The sequence below is a fragment of the Anguilla rostrata genome, chromosome 15 (genome assembly GCF_018555375.3).
Source record: "Anguilla rostrata isolate EN2019 chromosome 15, ASM1855537v3, whole genome shotgun sequence".
NCBI lineage: Eukaryota > Metazoa > Chordata > Actinopteri > Anguilliformes > Anguillidae > Anguilla > Anguilla rostrata.
In genome coordinates this window covers 2,121,260-2,137,320 of record NC_057947.1, presented here as the reverse complement: position 1 = coordinate 2,137,320, position 16,061 = coordinate 2,121,260, and the positions used below count along the sequence as shown (strand labels likewise).

The window sequence follows — 16,061 nt, the reverse complement described above, 5'->3', positions numbered from 1 at the left end:
GTTACAGTTATTGTGTTATTATGAAGGCTATTCAGCTCGCTCTATCATAGGCTATTTAGCTCACTCTATCATAGGCTATTCAGCTTGCTCTGTCATAGGCTATTCAGCTCACTCTATCATAGGCTATTCAGCTCACTCTATCATAGGCTATTCAGCTTGCTCTGTCATAGGCTATTCAGCTCACTTTGTCAAGCTATTCAGTTCACTTTGTCATGGGCTATTCAGCTCACTCTATCATAGGCTATTCAGCTCACTCTATCATAGGCTATTCAGCTCACTTTGTCATGGGCTATTCAGCTCACTCTATCATAGGCTATTCAGCTCACTCTATCATAGGCTATTCAGCTCACTCTGTCATAGGCTATTCAGCTCACCTTATTATAGGCTATTCAGCTCACTCTCTCATAGGCTATTCAGCTCACCTTGTCATAGGCTATTCAGTTTATTCTGTTGTCATTGCTAAAACACTAGAATCTGTCCCTTTAAATGTTCAGCTATTTTTTCTGCAGTTGAACATTGTTAAATATGATTTATTGTTGAAATAATGCCATACATTTCATTAAATCATTTTACTATATGAGTGCCTAAATTCCTTGATCCTAGCTGCCACAAGATTGTCTCCCACACACCCTGCTATTCACACACTACAGTATTTGTGTTATTGTAATACAGATCCTGCTATTCACACACTACCATATTTCTGTTATTATGATACACACCCTGATATTCACATACTACCATATTTCTGTTATTACAATGCACATCCAGCTACTTACTCTCCTGCATTCATGATATTTATGTTTTGAAGAGTACCAGAAGGAACATTTGGCAATATCCAGGCACGAACCCCCAAAAACAAGCAGTGAGGTAAAGATAAACTCCCGGATGGGAAGAAAAAACATTCAAGCGGTGGCCAGAAAAAAGAAATCTCAGGAGGAATCCAGCTTCACATGTGCATTCTTACTCATTTTGATATTTGAATATTCCTCAGGGTTGATGTACGGATATCATGTACGGATATTAACTGTGAAAACTAGATGATCTAACCTTGAAAAATATCAACGTCTCCTGAGTTGAAAGCAAATTTTGCCGCTGCAATTACAGTCAGCATAAACTGTTTTTGGGGGTTCAGGCCTGGTAAAGCCATTGTAAAGCATCTTTGTGACAACGTCATCACCAGAACCGTAGTTTTTCCTATCACTGCTGATACAGAGTGTCTTCTACAGGCTATAACTATTATGACATGTTAGCTGTCAACTCCAAGAATTCTTAAGAGTGACTTTTAAACGATAACAGAAAAATAATTCAAAACAGAGGGGTACCCTTTTTAATGCACATAAAAACTCAGTCCCCTACACGTTTTCTCCCTCGTATTTTTGACATGTTGCAAAGCTAACTCGGCAGTGGAGTTTGGAAGAGGCAACACACATTTCCTCATTTGCCAATGCGTGAGCGTTGGCTGGCCGTCTCTCCTGCTTTAATTATTTTTCTTGAAGCAATGGTACACAGTGAGGATAGTGAGGTTTGCGGGGGAGAGTCAATTGAGGAAGAGGCGGGTGGAAGTTCTTGGAGTAGTGTTCAGGGGAATAAGAGGAAGCCATTTGACGAGAGTGGCGCGGATAGCCCCAAAAGCAGTGCCAAAGTTAGGAGAGTGGAGGGTGAGGAGTTTAAAGTATTGGTTTCAGTCAGACATAAGCAGTGATGATTCTAACCTGATGAGACTGACTAAACTAGCCGAAGAGAGGGAAGATGGGTTATGTCAGCCACCCAGTCAGGCCGTTAGTGCCAGCCCCACTGCGGTGCTTCAGATGTTTGAGGTTAGGTCATGTGACTTCAGTGTGTAGAGAGGTGCTGCTGCAGGTGTGGGGGGAACCATGACTACGCAGTGTGAAGGAGATACAGGTACAAGGCTGTCAGTCAGGTATCACATGCTGAAGCTGTGAGGGAAGTCAGACAGGTGTGTGGTTCCACAGAACCTTCAATAAGACAGGATGGGGGATCAGTGAAGAGAACACACAGGCCTGTACACACAGGTGTCCCAGACAGACAGCCTGGTACTTTGTTGGTTGGCAAGGGACAGTTTTTAGCTTTTCTGACTAATGTAATTAACTCTTCTGCCCAAACTGATAACTGCACAAAAATCACAGTGAATGTTGCAGGTGTGCATTTAGGGAGAACTGGAGTGACAGTGGAGGACTTGACCGGGTTGTTGACTCCAGCGATGGCACATCCGTCTCAAGGTGGTGATTGACAGTCTAGTTTACAACTGGAGTTTTTTAAATGTCTCTACTTGTGTTAGGTGGCCAATGGGCAGGAATTTTAAAAATTTGCTTAAGAGTTGCCTGAGTTGTCTGACCTTCTCTGCATTGAAGAAACTTGGCTAACAGCACACCTGCAGTTTGTCCTATCAGGGTATAGATCAGTGTGGAGGGACAGACAGGTTGGTCAGGGGGGAGGGTACTGCACCTTTGTGAAGGATGGGTGATCATTCAGAGAGGTGGTTGTAAGCGCTGAGAGTGAATGAATGGTAGAGGAGGTGTGGTTGGGTACAGGGGATAGTGCTGTAGTGGTGAATTTTTATAACCAGACTTTGGACCTGTCCCTTCATTACCTTGAGGGAACACTCCAGCTTAGGGCTAATAAGATGATTTGGAGTGGAGATTAGAATTCCTATAATACACTTTGGGGTAGCGGGTTCACTAACAGAAATGGTGCTGTTATGGACAAATTTATGGTTAGCCTGGTATTGGTTTGCCTGAATGATGGGCGGGGTACACAGTCTAATGTTATTTTGGGGACGTCATCAGTGTTGGGCCTTACCTTAGTGTGCAGCTCTATGGCTGGTGGGAGTGAATGGAGGTCTGGGAGGATTCAGCTGTGGGGACTGACCGTTATCCAATACTGTGTAAAAAAGGGACAGAAGCATCTAGAGAGGAATGGGTGTCCCCGGGTAGATGGTGCTGGGAGAAAGGAGACTGAGAGGTGTTCAGTCAGGTCTGTGAAACTGGAGCAGCACAGATCCAGGTAGATTGTGATATAGATGATTCAGTAACTGCATCATCTGAAGTTCTGTTAGCTGCCTTGTCAGCTGCTGTTCCTCGGAATGAAGGGAGAAGGATGAGGAAGGTGGTGCTGTGGTGGTCACCGAAATGTTCTAAGGCTGTCTGAGCATGCAGCCATGCAGTCCGGGTCCTGCACAGGAACCTTCCTCCAGACTGTGTGCTGGAGTATCAGAGGGCAAGAACAGTGGCCAGGAGAGTCATTGAGGCAGGGGAGGTGTGGGGTATGATTAGGAAAATGCCAGGGGTGTCTAAGGGGCTTTTGTTTGAGTGACTTGAAACAGTTTAGGAAACATTGCTTTTGAATACAGCTTCTTTAATTTTGGTGAGGCAAGATAGCCTATATTGTTTGTAGTACAGTAACTTGGCATCATTTTGATCTCAATACTTTTAATGGCAGGCCTAGTTTTTGCCAGTTTTAATGAATGACTTATAGACAGTGCTTTGTATGTGTGAGTAACTTGGCATTTTTGTATGTTGAAAACATGTTTTTCATGAGATCACAATATACACCAGTGGGATTCACACTACACAGCATGCAGAGGAATTCAATTAAATTACAACTTATCAGCATCCATAAGAAATGCGAAGTACCATACAGAATGCCAAATCATCTCTGCATTATTAAGAACCATTCAATTTGTACATTACGATAGACAGGAAATCATCAGGTCAGATGACATTTTCCCACTGTAACAGAATTTTGTACAATATGCACCAGGGCAATGCCCACTACACAACATGCAGATACATTCTCCAAAAACTCACTAAGTTGTCTCAGTCTTGATTGTAGTTTCTAAGCATCACACCTCATAAGGTCACATCTCACAGGCATGGAGTCTTTGTCTGTGGTCAGACACATTTGTTATCTCAGTAATTAGGCCTCAGCACACAACACAACAACACAGTATAGTGCCTGGGATGGGGTGGTATATCCCCCTAATGGGTGCCAGAGCTTTTCGGGTCCTCTCAGGAGTGCACTCGAGACGGCCCTGAGCTGCATTCCATCCTCCTCGTAGCTCTCCATCACTCTTTTCCCTCATCGCCACGGTAACTGGGAATGTGGAGACTGGGACAAGGCTGCAGGCCTAGGCAGAAGTGTCCAGGAGTGCATACAGAAATACAGAAACATACACTTCCCTTCACTACCTTTAGCCTCCAAGCAGCTGTACACTGCAGAGCACAGTCTGAAGTGCATTAATCACTGCAGGTTTCCCACTGAATCTACAGGAACTGAGGCGGAGCAGTGAAAGAATGGGCAGTGACTCACTATGTGCACTCATATAGACATGAAAGATGTTTTTCTGATCAATAAAACATTTAATTATTTGCAAAACATTTTAGTTTACAGTCACATCTACTGCAATTATTAAGACGTAAGAACACCTGTGGAGTTCTAGAAAAGACTGTTGTAAAAATAATATTGTAGTTCCTCTAAACAGCCACTAGATGGTAGTGGAAGATCAGTTTCACACTAAACTGTTGTCTCATGGGCACTTCCTGGTTCGAACCGTAATCTCATGTTTGGGCTGTGGCAAACATAATAGAATCTGTAAGTACATTAAGCAGCAATAATCATTTTGCAGAGTTCTGAGAGCTAGCCTTGTAATAGCTTGTCACTAGATGGATTACACAAGCTTTCTCTGGGTCAAGTTTGGCTTTTTGTGCATTACTGCTTCACTACGAGTGTCATCAAATTGTTGTTGTTGTAGACATCATAAATAGTTGCATGTTTTCACTTGTGAGCAGGAACATGGACACTGATGTTTCTTATTCTGAAGGGACCCTTTATGTTGTGTACAATTATAGATTCAGTGTTGGCTTTTTAACGTCTGCAGACATAATTGTGTAATTCTTTCTTTATTAGGAGTATATGGTCACAGTGACCACAATATACATTATTGAAATCAGATTTCTGTGATCAGATTCAGATACAAGAAATCTTAGACAAATAAAATGGTCTATAAATACACCCCCCTCCCTTGTCACAATGATTTAAGGGCTTTTAGTGTATTACTGTTGCTTTATGAGTGTCATCAAATTGTCATTGTTGCAGACATCATAAATGGTTGCATGGTTTCAGCAAGAACTGGGGCAGTGATGTTTATTATTCTTAAGGGACTTTCTATGTTGTGTAAAATTCAGTGTTGGCTTTTTAAAATCTGTAGGCAGAAATAGTAGTTCTTTCTTCATCTGGAGTACATGGTCACGGTGACCACAATATTTGTCATTGAAATTAGATTTCTGTGATCAGATTCAGAATACAAGAAATGATTGACAAATAAAGTGGTCCATAAATGCATACCCCCAATTGTCCATATAGGTGTATGCATGTTTTACACTGTGCACTGTAAATGTGTGTCTTTTACACTGCATAGTCCTCATACCACAAAGATTTAAGGGCCACTGAATCATAAATGGCTTATCCATGTATTCTTTTTCATTGAATCTGATCATGAGACGTGTTACTCTATCCACTGTAACATCAAATAATAGCGACAGATACACTATGTACAATCATACAGTTACAGGCCAGTATGTATTCTTTTGGTTACAGGTCACTAATACCTTGTCTGCTGATGATATTTTGTGCTTGGTCATTATATTTCATTATAACTGACTGTATTTTAAAGGCCTTTTTTGACAAATCATTGTTCATAATTATGTTGATGTATTCATCAAGTTGGAAAGTCAGTTGATTATCCATTGAGTAAACATGTTATTACAAATAAACTGCAGCTGTTTGCACTGAATGAAAATTTCATCTTTTAATTCTAATGGCGCTTAGCCAATGCAGAGTGAGGTAGATGGTTCAGGGAGCAATGCATGGTTCAGGGAGCCAAGAAATATCCAGTGGCCACAGTTGGAGAATTACAGAACTTGGTTGCATCGGGGGATCACCAAGTTTCTATTAATTGATTCATTAGATGCTCCAAAATTAGATGCTACCTTCATGCCAAAAGGCTATTTGGAATGGCTTCAGGAAAAATGGTTTTACTGGGAGTAATTGACAGTTTCAAGAATCTTAATTGTCTCCTTTGTCTCATCTGCTGTGGTCCTGAGAGATGACATTAGAGCTCTTTGGGCAAGCATAGCTGTTATTTCATTTGTGGCCTTTCTGTTAGCTTGAACTAGTCTGCCCATTTTCCTCTGATCTCTCATTAACAATGTGTTTTTGTTTATCACACCATTCTCTGTAAACTCTAGAGACTGTACTGCATGAAAATCCCAGGAGGGCAGCTGGTTCTGTGATTCTGGAACCACCACATCTGGCACCATCCATCTGGCACAGTCAAAGTTGCTTAGATCACACATCTTGCCCATTCTAATAGGTAAGGAGCTGGTCTTGTAACCTATAGGTCACAGGTTCGAGTCCCAGGTAGGACACTGCTGTAGTACCCTTGAGCAAGGTACCTAACCTGCATTACTTCAGTTTATATCCAGCTGTATGGATGTAATGTAAAAAAATATTAGACAAAAAAAAAAAGTTGTGTAAGTCGCTCTGGATAGGGGAGTTTGCGAAATGCCTGTAATGGAATGTAATGTCTATATTGAGTTACAGCCACATAATGTGCGGTTAGGAGTAGCCTATTTGCATTAATGAGGGGGTATTCCAAATAAATGTGCGGGTATATAACACAAAGGATATAGGTTTGGTGTTAGTTAGAGTCATTATTGTCCCCATGGGGCAGTTTGCACTGCAGCATAGTATATAATAAATAGCAATAACTATATTTAAGACAACAGATAAACATTAAAATCATTGCAAAACGTATCACTATTACTTATTAAGAAAGCCAATGACACTTGGGATAAAAGAGTGTTTAATCCTGTTTGTTTTTAACATAGTAATCCTATTTTAAAATAGGGAGCCTACACCGATCAGCCACAACATTAAAACCACCTGCCTAATATTGTGTAGGTCCCCCTCGTGCTGCCAAAACCACTCTGACCCGTCGAGAGTTTTTAAAATCATGTGTAAACTCCCCAGTAATCCATTTTAAATTTTTATGTAATAAAAACCAATAATGTAATAAGTAGTAGTAGTGTACTTCATTGATCCCCGGGGGAATTTGCACTGTCGCAGCATAAAAGACAATAAAGTAACACAATCAGATACAAATTTACAGTACATACAAAATATCAGATACAAATATACAGTAAATACAAATATACACAGAAATACAAATATACCAGAGGACACCTTCAGAGGTGGAGACGGATCAGTTTTGGCGGCACGAGGGGGACCTACACAATATTAGGTAGGTGGTTTTAATGTTGTGGCTGATCAGTGTATATCTGCGCTTTGAGGGAAGTAATACAAATTGATTGAACAGGGGATGCTGGGAATCCCTCAGAATGGACTGGGCCTTATAGATCCCATCTGATAGAGCTGGGAGGGGTCAACTGTATCATGATCCTGCCAGCTAATTTTACAATGTTGGCCAGTCTACTCTTGCACTTAAGATTTAGGTTACCAAACCAGCAGATCATATTAAAGGTTAAAAGAGATTCAATAAAAGACTTTAAAAAGATAAAGTCATCAGCGTCGTGTCCACCTTGAAACTTTGGAGTAATAACTATTAAATGGGGAGAGGAGGTGCTTATGTAACATTGAACAGGTCATTGAAATAAAAGGTTATTGTTGTATGTATTCATATAATAATTTTTTCTCATCCTTCTGAGACAGACATCCATGTCTGTCCTCTGTGGAGGACGTGACGTTTCAAGTTGTATCTTTAAGCCTTCATGATAGCTTAATTGTCTCTGTGTCTATAATACATAATGGTCTTTAAATGTCATAAATTTGGATGTGAGATTACATGTAATTGGACCTGGTGGTCTTTCCGCTGTAAAAAATTTACTGTGTATTTTTTTAAATTGGTAAATGGACTGCATTTATATAGCGCTTTTATCCAAAGCGCTTTACAATTGATGCCTCTCATTCGCCAGAGCAGTTAGGAGTCAGGTGTCTTGCTCAAGGACACTTCGACACGCCCAGGGTGGGGTTTGAACCGGCAACCCTCCGACTGCCAGACAATCGGTCTTACCTCCTGAGCTATGTCGCCCCAAATTGTTGTCATGATAAGTAAAACTGCACTTATATAGCATTATTCATAACAGATTGTTTTTATTGTTATTTTATTTTATTTGTATTTTTATACATTTTTATTACTATATATATTATAACACAAAAAATATAGAAAAAAATGTAATTTTGAACCTATTTTCCCCTGGGTCTCAGGAGGATAAAGCTTAGTTGCTGACATCATTTTAAAATGCTCCCAAACTGCAGACCACTCTCTGTTTCTGGCTGGTTCCATCTCTGCACAATGTCTCGGATTCTTAAAGCAGTCACTGTGACTCACTAGCCCACGACTGACACGAACTGCTTGCTCTACCCACAAAACCTGCGCCAAAGCTTTGCTTCCTTTGAGTCAGTTACCAAAGCGATCACATGGTTGTGTGTACTGAATGAAGTTTCGGACGTCATTGATCACGTGTTTTTGGCAGAAACTAATCAAGCCTCGGCACACTGTTTCTAGTGCGCTGTGGTGTTTTTCTTGACACGCTCCTGAGCTCTGGTTTCAAGGGTAACACCACTCCTTTTGAGATGTCTGTATAGTACATGTTCATGGCCCATTTAAATTCTGCATTGCTTCCAGTAAAAACTATGTTATATTGTGTGTGTGTGTGTCTCTGTGTGTCCATGTGAGTGTTCAGTGTGTGCTCATGTTGTGTGTTTACAGGCTAATCTGGGTTGGAAGCCACTTGGGGTCCAGTCTATTATGATGTGTTCCCGTCTCCTTAGATAGGGGGCGCTGTTTCTAAATTGAGTCTCTCAGAGGAGCCAAAGACCAAAGGAGGAACCCTCAGCACTGAAAGGAAGAGGTATAAATGCATGAATCAGATATTTAATGTGATATGAGTTAGAGCTGCAGTAAGAGGATTAGTTTAACTGGAAGCTCTGTCTCCATGTGCTGTGAGTTAAAGCTGCAGTAAGAGGATGACTTTAACTGGAAGCTCTGTCTCCATGTTTTATTCACAGGGTCCAGGTAGAAAGAGCTGGGTCACCTGTACCCAGCTGTTTGTCTATGAAGAGCGATCATTCAATGGATGAACCAGTCCATTTCAGAGGAGACGTCACTGGTGATCAGAGGTAATTGAACAGATTCAAATTGATTCCACTGTTTATTTGTTCTTCAATGTTCTTCACTATGTAGGCAGTTTTTATTAAGACATACACAGGTGTCAGTAAGTGTATTATTGCACAGTCGCGTATCGGTGGGTATATTATATCACATTCAGGTGTAGGTGAGGTGTATTGCACCATATTCACATGTGCAGAGAGTTTGAGCTGCAGTAAGAGGATGAGTTTAACTGGAAGTTCTGTCTCCATGTGCTGTCTCTGTTAGAGCTGCAATAAGAGGATGAGTTTAACTGGAAGCTTTGTCTCCATGTGCTGTGAGTTTGAGCTGCAGTAAGAGGATGAGTTTAACTGGAAGCTCTGTCTCCATGTGCTGTGAGTTTGAGCTGCAGTAAGAGGATGATTTTAACTGGAAGTTCTGCCTCCATGTGCTGTGAGTTTGAGCTGCAGTAAGAGGATGAGTTCAACTGGATGCTCTGTCTCTCCATTTGCTGTGAGTTAGAGCTGCAGTAAGATGATGAGTTTAACTGGAAGCTCTGTCTCCATGTTTTATTCACAGGATCCAGGTAGAAAGAGCTAGGTCACCTGTACCCAGCTGTTTGTCTATGAAGAGCGATCATTCAATGGATGAACCAGTCCATTTCAGAGGAGACGTCACTGGTGATCAGAGGTAATTGAACAGATTCAAATTGATTCCACTGTTTATTTGTTCTTCAATGTTCTTCACTATGTAGGCAGTTTTTATTAAGACACACACAGGTGTCAGTAAGTGTATTATTGCACAGTCGTGTATCGGTGGGTGTATTATATCACATTCAGGTGTAGGTGAGGTGTATTGCACCATATTCACATGTGCAGAGAGTTTGAGCTGCAGTAAGAGGATGAGTTTAACTGGAAGTTCTGTCTCCATGTGCTGTCTCTGTTAGAGCTGCAATAAGAGGATGAGTTTAACTGGAAGCTTTGTCTCCATTTGCTGTGAGTTAGAGCTGTAGTAAGAGGATGAGTTTAACTGGAAGCTCTGTCTCCATGTGCTGTGAGTTAGAGCTGCAGTAAGAGGATGAGTTTAACTGGAAGCTCTGTCTCCATGTGCTGTGAGTTTGAGCTGCAGTAAGAGGATGATTTTAACTGGAAGCTCTGTCTCCATGTTTTCTTCACAGGATCCAGGTAGAAAGAGCTAGGTCACCTGTACCCAGCTGTTTGTCTATGAAGAGCGATCATTCAATGGATGAACCAGTCCATTTCAGGTGAGGTGTATTGCACCATATTCACATGTGCAGAGAGTTTGAGCTGCAGTAAGAGGATGAGTTTAACTTTAAGCTCTGTCTCCATGTGCTTTGAGTTAGAGCTGTAGTCAGAGGATGAGTTTAACTGGAAGCTCTGTCTCCATGTGCTGTGAGTTTGAGCTGCAGTAAGAGGATGAGTTTAACTGGATTATTTGTCTCCATTTGCTGTGAGTTTGTGCTGCAGTAAGAGGATGAGTTTAACTGGAAGCTCTGTCTCCATGTGCTGTGAGTTAGAGCTGCAGTAAGAGATTAACTGGAGGTTGTTTTTTTTCATAGGACACAGTGGCCACTCAAATCCCGCTCAGAGATGTTATTTCCCCTTAAACAGGTGTGTGATCCGCCTTTTTTCTTTTTTTCATACAGTACATTTCATTGGAGTGTATATAATACATATTGGGATGGCAGGTATGCCATCCAGCCGAGGTTCTCCTTGGTGGGGCATGCCCCATACCTATACAGCTCTGAGAGTTTGGCACTTTTCTGGGTTCTCCACAGAAATAACCACAACAGCCACAGACCCTCAGCCCTTAAAAACATTTATTTCTGTACATTCTGACCGCATTTCAACAGACAACTTCTCATGTCCACACAATAAAGACCCAAACTTTGCTGCTGCTGCTGCTGCTGCTGCTGCTTCTTTTTCTTCTCCTTCTGCTTTTTCTTCTTCTTCTTCTCGCTCATGGCCCACTGTCACACACCAAGCGTGACACACCGGGCAGGGAGAATGTGACAGTACCGGGGAACACCGTTTCTGTCGCATGGAGAGAGAGAGAGCGCACACACACAAACACAAAATCAAATTAACGGACCACTTCACCCTTCCCCCTCACGGGTCACAGGCTAAAATAACAAAGACAAAAGATAGTAAAACGGCGCGACCACTTTCCCGTGCGCCGCCCGTAGCTGACCCGCCTTCCCGGCCGGGTCCAGCTCCTCCAGCATCCCAGCTAAGGATTACTTCCTTAGTGACTTTCATGCTTAAAATAAAACAAAACGAAACTCATAATTGCACTCTCGGTGTGAGCTCCCGGGCTCCGCCCCAAACTGTGGAGAGCAGCGCACCTTTAAGCACCTGGGCTGATTTGCCAACGCAGCCCAGGTGCGTGTGCTCTCTCCACCAGCCGGCGCAGCCGAGACCAATCCACCTCTCATGCGGACCAACTGCCACACCCACAAAGAATATGTCTCCCCATTGGACATTTTATCTCACATACACACGCAAAATGGACATATCTTTTTACCCAATAAAATTTCTTGTCTCAACAGCGAGTCATTTTGTGGCTCAGTGGTAAATGTTGCGATGGATCGTTGAGTCACAGGCTCAAGTCCCACCTGAAGCAAATTCTTCATGTCTTACACATGCTCATTTGCTCACTAATAATTGTCTGTTGCTTCTCAACTATTGCTTTTGCACCACATCTACCCTGTCTTTTACCGAACATGTAGACTGCATTATGACATACCATCTACACTTGGCCCTGTGTTTTTTAATCTTGCCATTTTAATCTTACCATTTCATTTAAACTTTGTGTCACATCAAAGTGTCGAATACCTCTAATTGCCTCATGCAAGACATTTAAATGAATGTACATAACTGCTGGTGAATACCTACAGGAAGTATATTCCTCCAGAAAACATATGTTTATACTTGCTTGTCAACTTCATTTTACTAAATGTACAAGTTCTTGTACATTTGCTACTTACAATACATACTGCATGTAAAATACATATTGTACATACATACATAGAAAACTTCTTTATCCCCATGGGGACATTTCCCTCGCATCATGGTACATTCACATTTACGAACAGACATTTGTTACGGTTCACTTGTATTATGGCCCATTTATTTGTCGTGTTCATTTATTATTGTGATGCAGCAGACCTCTTCATGTATTTATTTCACACTGATACAGCACACCTCTTCATGTGTTTATTTTACACTGATACAGCACACCTCTACATGTGTTTATTTCAGTCTTTCCTGCGCACTCTGATGAAGCTGAAGGAGGACGAAAAGCTGAAACTTTTTCAGAGCCATCTGAGTCAGGATTGCCCAGAATGCATAACGAGTCTGCCTGAAGATCCTTCTGCACTGGTTAAGTTTATGAAGATGAAGGAATTGTTCAAAAGTCATCGAATTGATGATTACCCAGAATGCATTGAGAGACAGCAGGAGGATCCTGAGGTCCTGTACATAGTTGAAAAGATGCTGGAGACCTGTGGCAGTGAGGGGTCTCTGAAGATCACACTCCACATCCTGAGGAAAATGAAGCAGAAGGATCTCGCTGATTCACTGGAAAGAGATGAGCACAGTAAGAGTTTTCTCTCATTGCTACTGCGTGTCAATTAGAATTTTGAAATGAGTTTAGATAGCAAATCTAACAGTGATGAATGTTCTTATTTACAGCATCTACACTTTCATAATACTGTTGTACATTGACAATATTACATACTGTAAATAAAAGGCCAAAAATAACATTTATTTATTTTACATTTAAATTTATTAACATATTGCCTCAAGCAGTGATTACAATGACAAGCAAATGAACAAGATTAAATGTCCTTGAGGGGGGTTTAAAGGCAGAATCTTGTGCTCAAATACCAGTAACTAGACCACTGTCCCATCAGACAGTCTGCCCTGAGTTTGTATCCAGGAATCAAACTCAGCAATCAGCATAAAAGTATTAGATTATAAGGACCTCCGGGTGTCTCACGCTGTAAAGAAGCTCGTTCCAAAAGCAAAAGCATGACCCTGCAACGGGGTGTTTGAGTCCTACTTGTGCACCTGCAGATGCGCAAACTGAGAATATGATGACCTTTTTATCCTCCGACAACGTGGGTAGCACATAATTTGTGCTGCGTCTGCAGTGTGGAAAATAGCAAAATATCTGCCTTCTCCTCCTGACATCAAGCGGGAGATCCACAAGTTCAGTTGGGAAAAATCTGCATTGGTCGTGCTAAATGCCAAAAAGAAATATTTGTTGTTCATAATTTTATTAACAGAAGCAGGATGAAATAAGCTACAAATTATGTTTTTGCATTCTGATCAAAATGCATTTCTGCCACACAGACTATATGATGATAGAAAAAATAATAGATAACCCTAGAAGCGATTTCTGTTTTATTTACTCATGTGCAAGCTACAGTGGGGTAGGCAGAAATAAATTACTGGGCTGGCCTGTGAAAAAGTGTAGAGGCCGACTATCTAGAGTTTTTCTGAATAAATTTTCCGCATGTGCTAGGCCCCGCTCCAGCGCTCCTTGGAGCTAATTCTAGGTATGAATTGTTAATACAAATAAATCAAACATTTTTTGCATATGCTGCCTCTTGTAGCCTATTTCCTTTTTCCGCTTTTAAACTTGTTTGGCGAACATTTCACTCGAGATTTCATTGTTTTCTCAATGTAGCCTTGATCTTTACTGTATGAAGACATTTTGTTATTCTATGAGTAGTATTATTGATGGAAATTTTACAGGTCATAGAACAAGAATGAATGTGCATGTTTTGAATATGAAGGGATTTAATAGTAAACATGTTATGAATTTAAAAACAGGGATAATAACATTTCATCTGGGCTAGTGGAAATCCTTAAGAGTCCCCCCATGTATCAGACAGCAATTTTAGTGACTATATTGTAGTAATATTGCCACGATGGCCATGAAAAATGTAGCTGTACAATTCTAGTTTACCATTGACGACTTGTTGGAGAGGACTGTTGTGATACTTTATACAGTATCACAAACTAATTTGGAATGCACTTCTTTATACAGATGACAATACGGCAGTACTACTAGCCTTTTTTTACTGTGCACAGTACCATTTATTTATTTTTGATGTCGGTTTTAATTGGCTACAGAATGATGATGATGCACGCAGAAAGCAAATCAAATGCATTATCTTAACAAATCTAACGAGAAAGGAATATCTTGTTTTCAACTTTTCACCCAAAGTGCTTTCTCTTTGAATATCACAATGCTACCACTGGCTGTGTAAATATTATGATCAATAAACAGCACAAAAGTCGGACCAATATCTGCGTTTATAGAACGCAGTGTATTTTTTCTCCTGCACTGTGGCTCCTTTATCTGTGTAAAAAAACGCAGAAACCGAACGTTAATGTGACCTCTGAACCTGGGATAAAATACTGCGACCTCTGAACCTGGGATAAAATACTGTGACCTCTGAACCTGGGATAAAATATTGTGACCTCTGAACCTGGGATAAAATATTGTGACCTCTGAACCTGGGATAAAATACTGTGACCTCTGACCCTGGGATAAAATACTGTGACCTCTGACCCTGGGATAAAATACTGTGACCTCTGAACCTGGGATAAAATACTGCGACCTCTGAACCTGGGATAAAATATTGTGACAAATGCAGTTCTGCCAGGTGAGAGGTGGCTGCGCCACCTGTAGTAGAGCGGTTAGGCTAACTCACTGGCAGATTATATATATATATATGTATAATTATAATTATACATATATATATATATATATATTTTTATAAACTTTGAAATATATTGTGGGACAAGTAAGGATGTTTATTTTCTGTATCCAGCAGTTCCAACAGTCGACGCCCTTGTTAAAATGTTCAGAACTCTGAATACTGAACCAAGTGATATTGCATGCTAGAACCTCTCAATTAACCTACATGTAAAATATATTTTATGTGATTTAATTTAATTATTATTATTGAAAATGAGAAGTATCAATGAATTTGCTGAATTCATTGATAGGTCAGTCTACAGAAAACTGGTGGAATCAACGAACAAGTCAAAAGCTCTATATTACGTTTTTAGATTAGCTAATTGCATTTACTACAAAGCAGTCAAATAGATTAATGCGTTGATATCATACATTCTTTATTGAATGCAGGCTCACTACTTCTAAATGACACAACAGAAGACGTACAACAAAACATTAAACAATTGATTATGAAATACCAGAAAAGAGAGAGAGAGACGGATATGCCAGACCTTGCCAAAGTGTTGCCCACTTCCATCAAACCATTCAGTAACCCCTTGTGCCATTGTGGATGGGGTCATTGTCACTCCCATCAGAATAAAAATGTTTCATCGTAGGAGAAAGGTGATCACTCACATTAACTTTGCATTGATTTGCAGTGACCCTTCCCTTTAAGGGGTCAAGTGGACCAAGCCCACACAGCATAACAGAGCCACCAGACCCCCTCACTGTAGGGGTCAAGCATTCAGGCCTGTATGGTTCTTTGATGTATGCCACACATGCACTCGCCCACTTGTCGAGAATATGGTGAAGGATGGCTCATCTTACCATATCACTTTTTTCCACATCTCTGTAGACCAGTGCCTATGGGTTTTGCACCACAGAACTCTCAAATGGGCATTTAGGGTTTATGCACTGTAGTTCTACTATATTATCCCTCTCTATGTAGTTGTTGATGAACTGTTCTTGCTGGCAGTGTGATCGCAGCCTGCATTGACATTCTCAGTCATCTGAGGAAAAGTTGCTCTTCTGTTTTTCCTTACGCACTAATGCACAACCATCACAGTCATTGAATGTGCGCTTTCGACCACAATTTCTGACC

General features: G+C 40.9%; 1 protein-coding gene across 2 annotated transcripts in view; it reads left to right on the top strand.

Annotated features, from left to right (window-relative positions):
- The window catches only part of LOC135240535 (NACHT, LRR and PYD domains-containing protein 3-like), a 169,044-nt gene that overhangs the window by 708 nt on the left and 152,275 nt on the right, over positions 1 to 16,061 (top strand). Inside the window, exons 2-7 of one of the 2 annotated variants that reach the window (XM_064310131.1) lie at positions 6,267 to 6,391; positions 8,810 to 8,951; positions 9,109 to 9,219; positions 9,767 to 9,877; positions 10,767 to 10,818; positions 12,469 to 12,805. In XM_064310131.1, the coding sequence (XP_064166201.1) occupies positions 9,155 to 9,219; positions 9,767 to 9,877; positions 10,767 to 10,818; positions 12,469 to 12,805 (565 nt within the window). In that variant the 5' untranslated portion in view covers positions 6,267 to 6,391; positions 8,810 to 8,951; positions 9,109 to 9,154. The remainder of the gene's footprint in view (positions 1 to 6,266; positions 6,392 to 8,809; positions 8,952 to 9,108; positions 9,220 to 9,766; positions 9,878 to 10,766; positions 10,819 to 12,468; positions 12,806 to 16,061) is intronic. The other variant, XM_064310121.1, reaches the window with a different exon arrangement.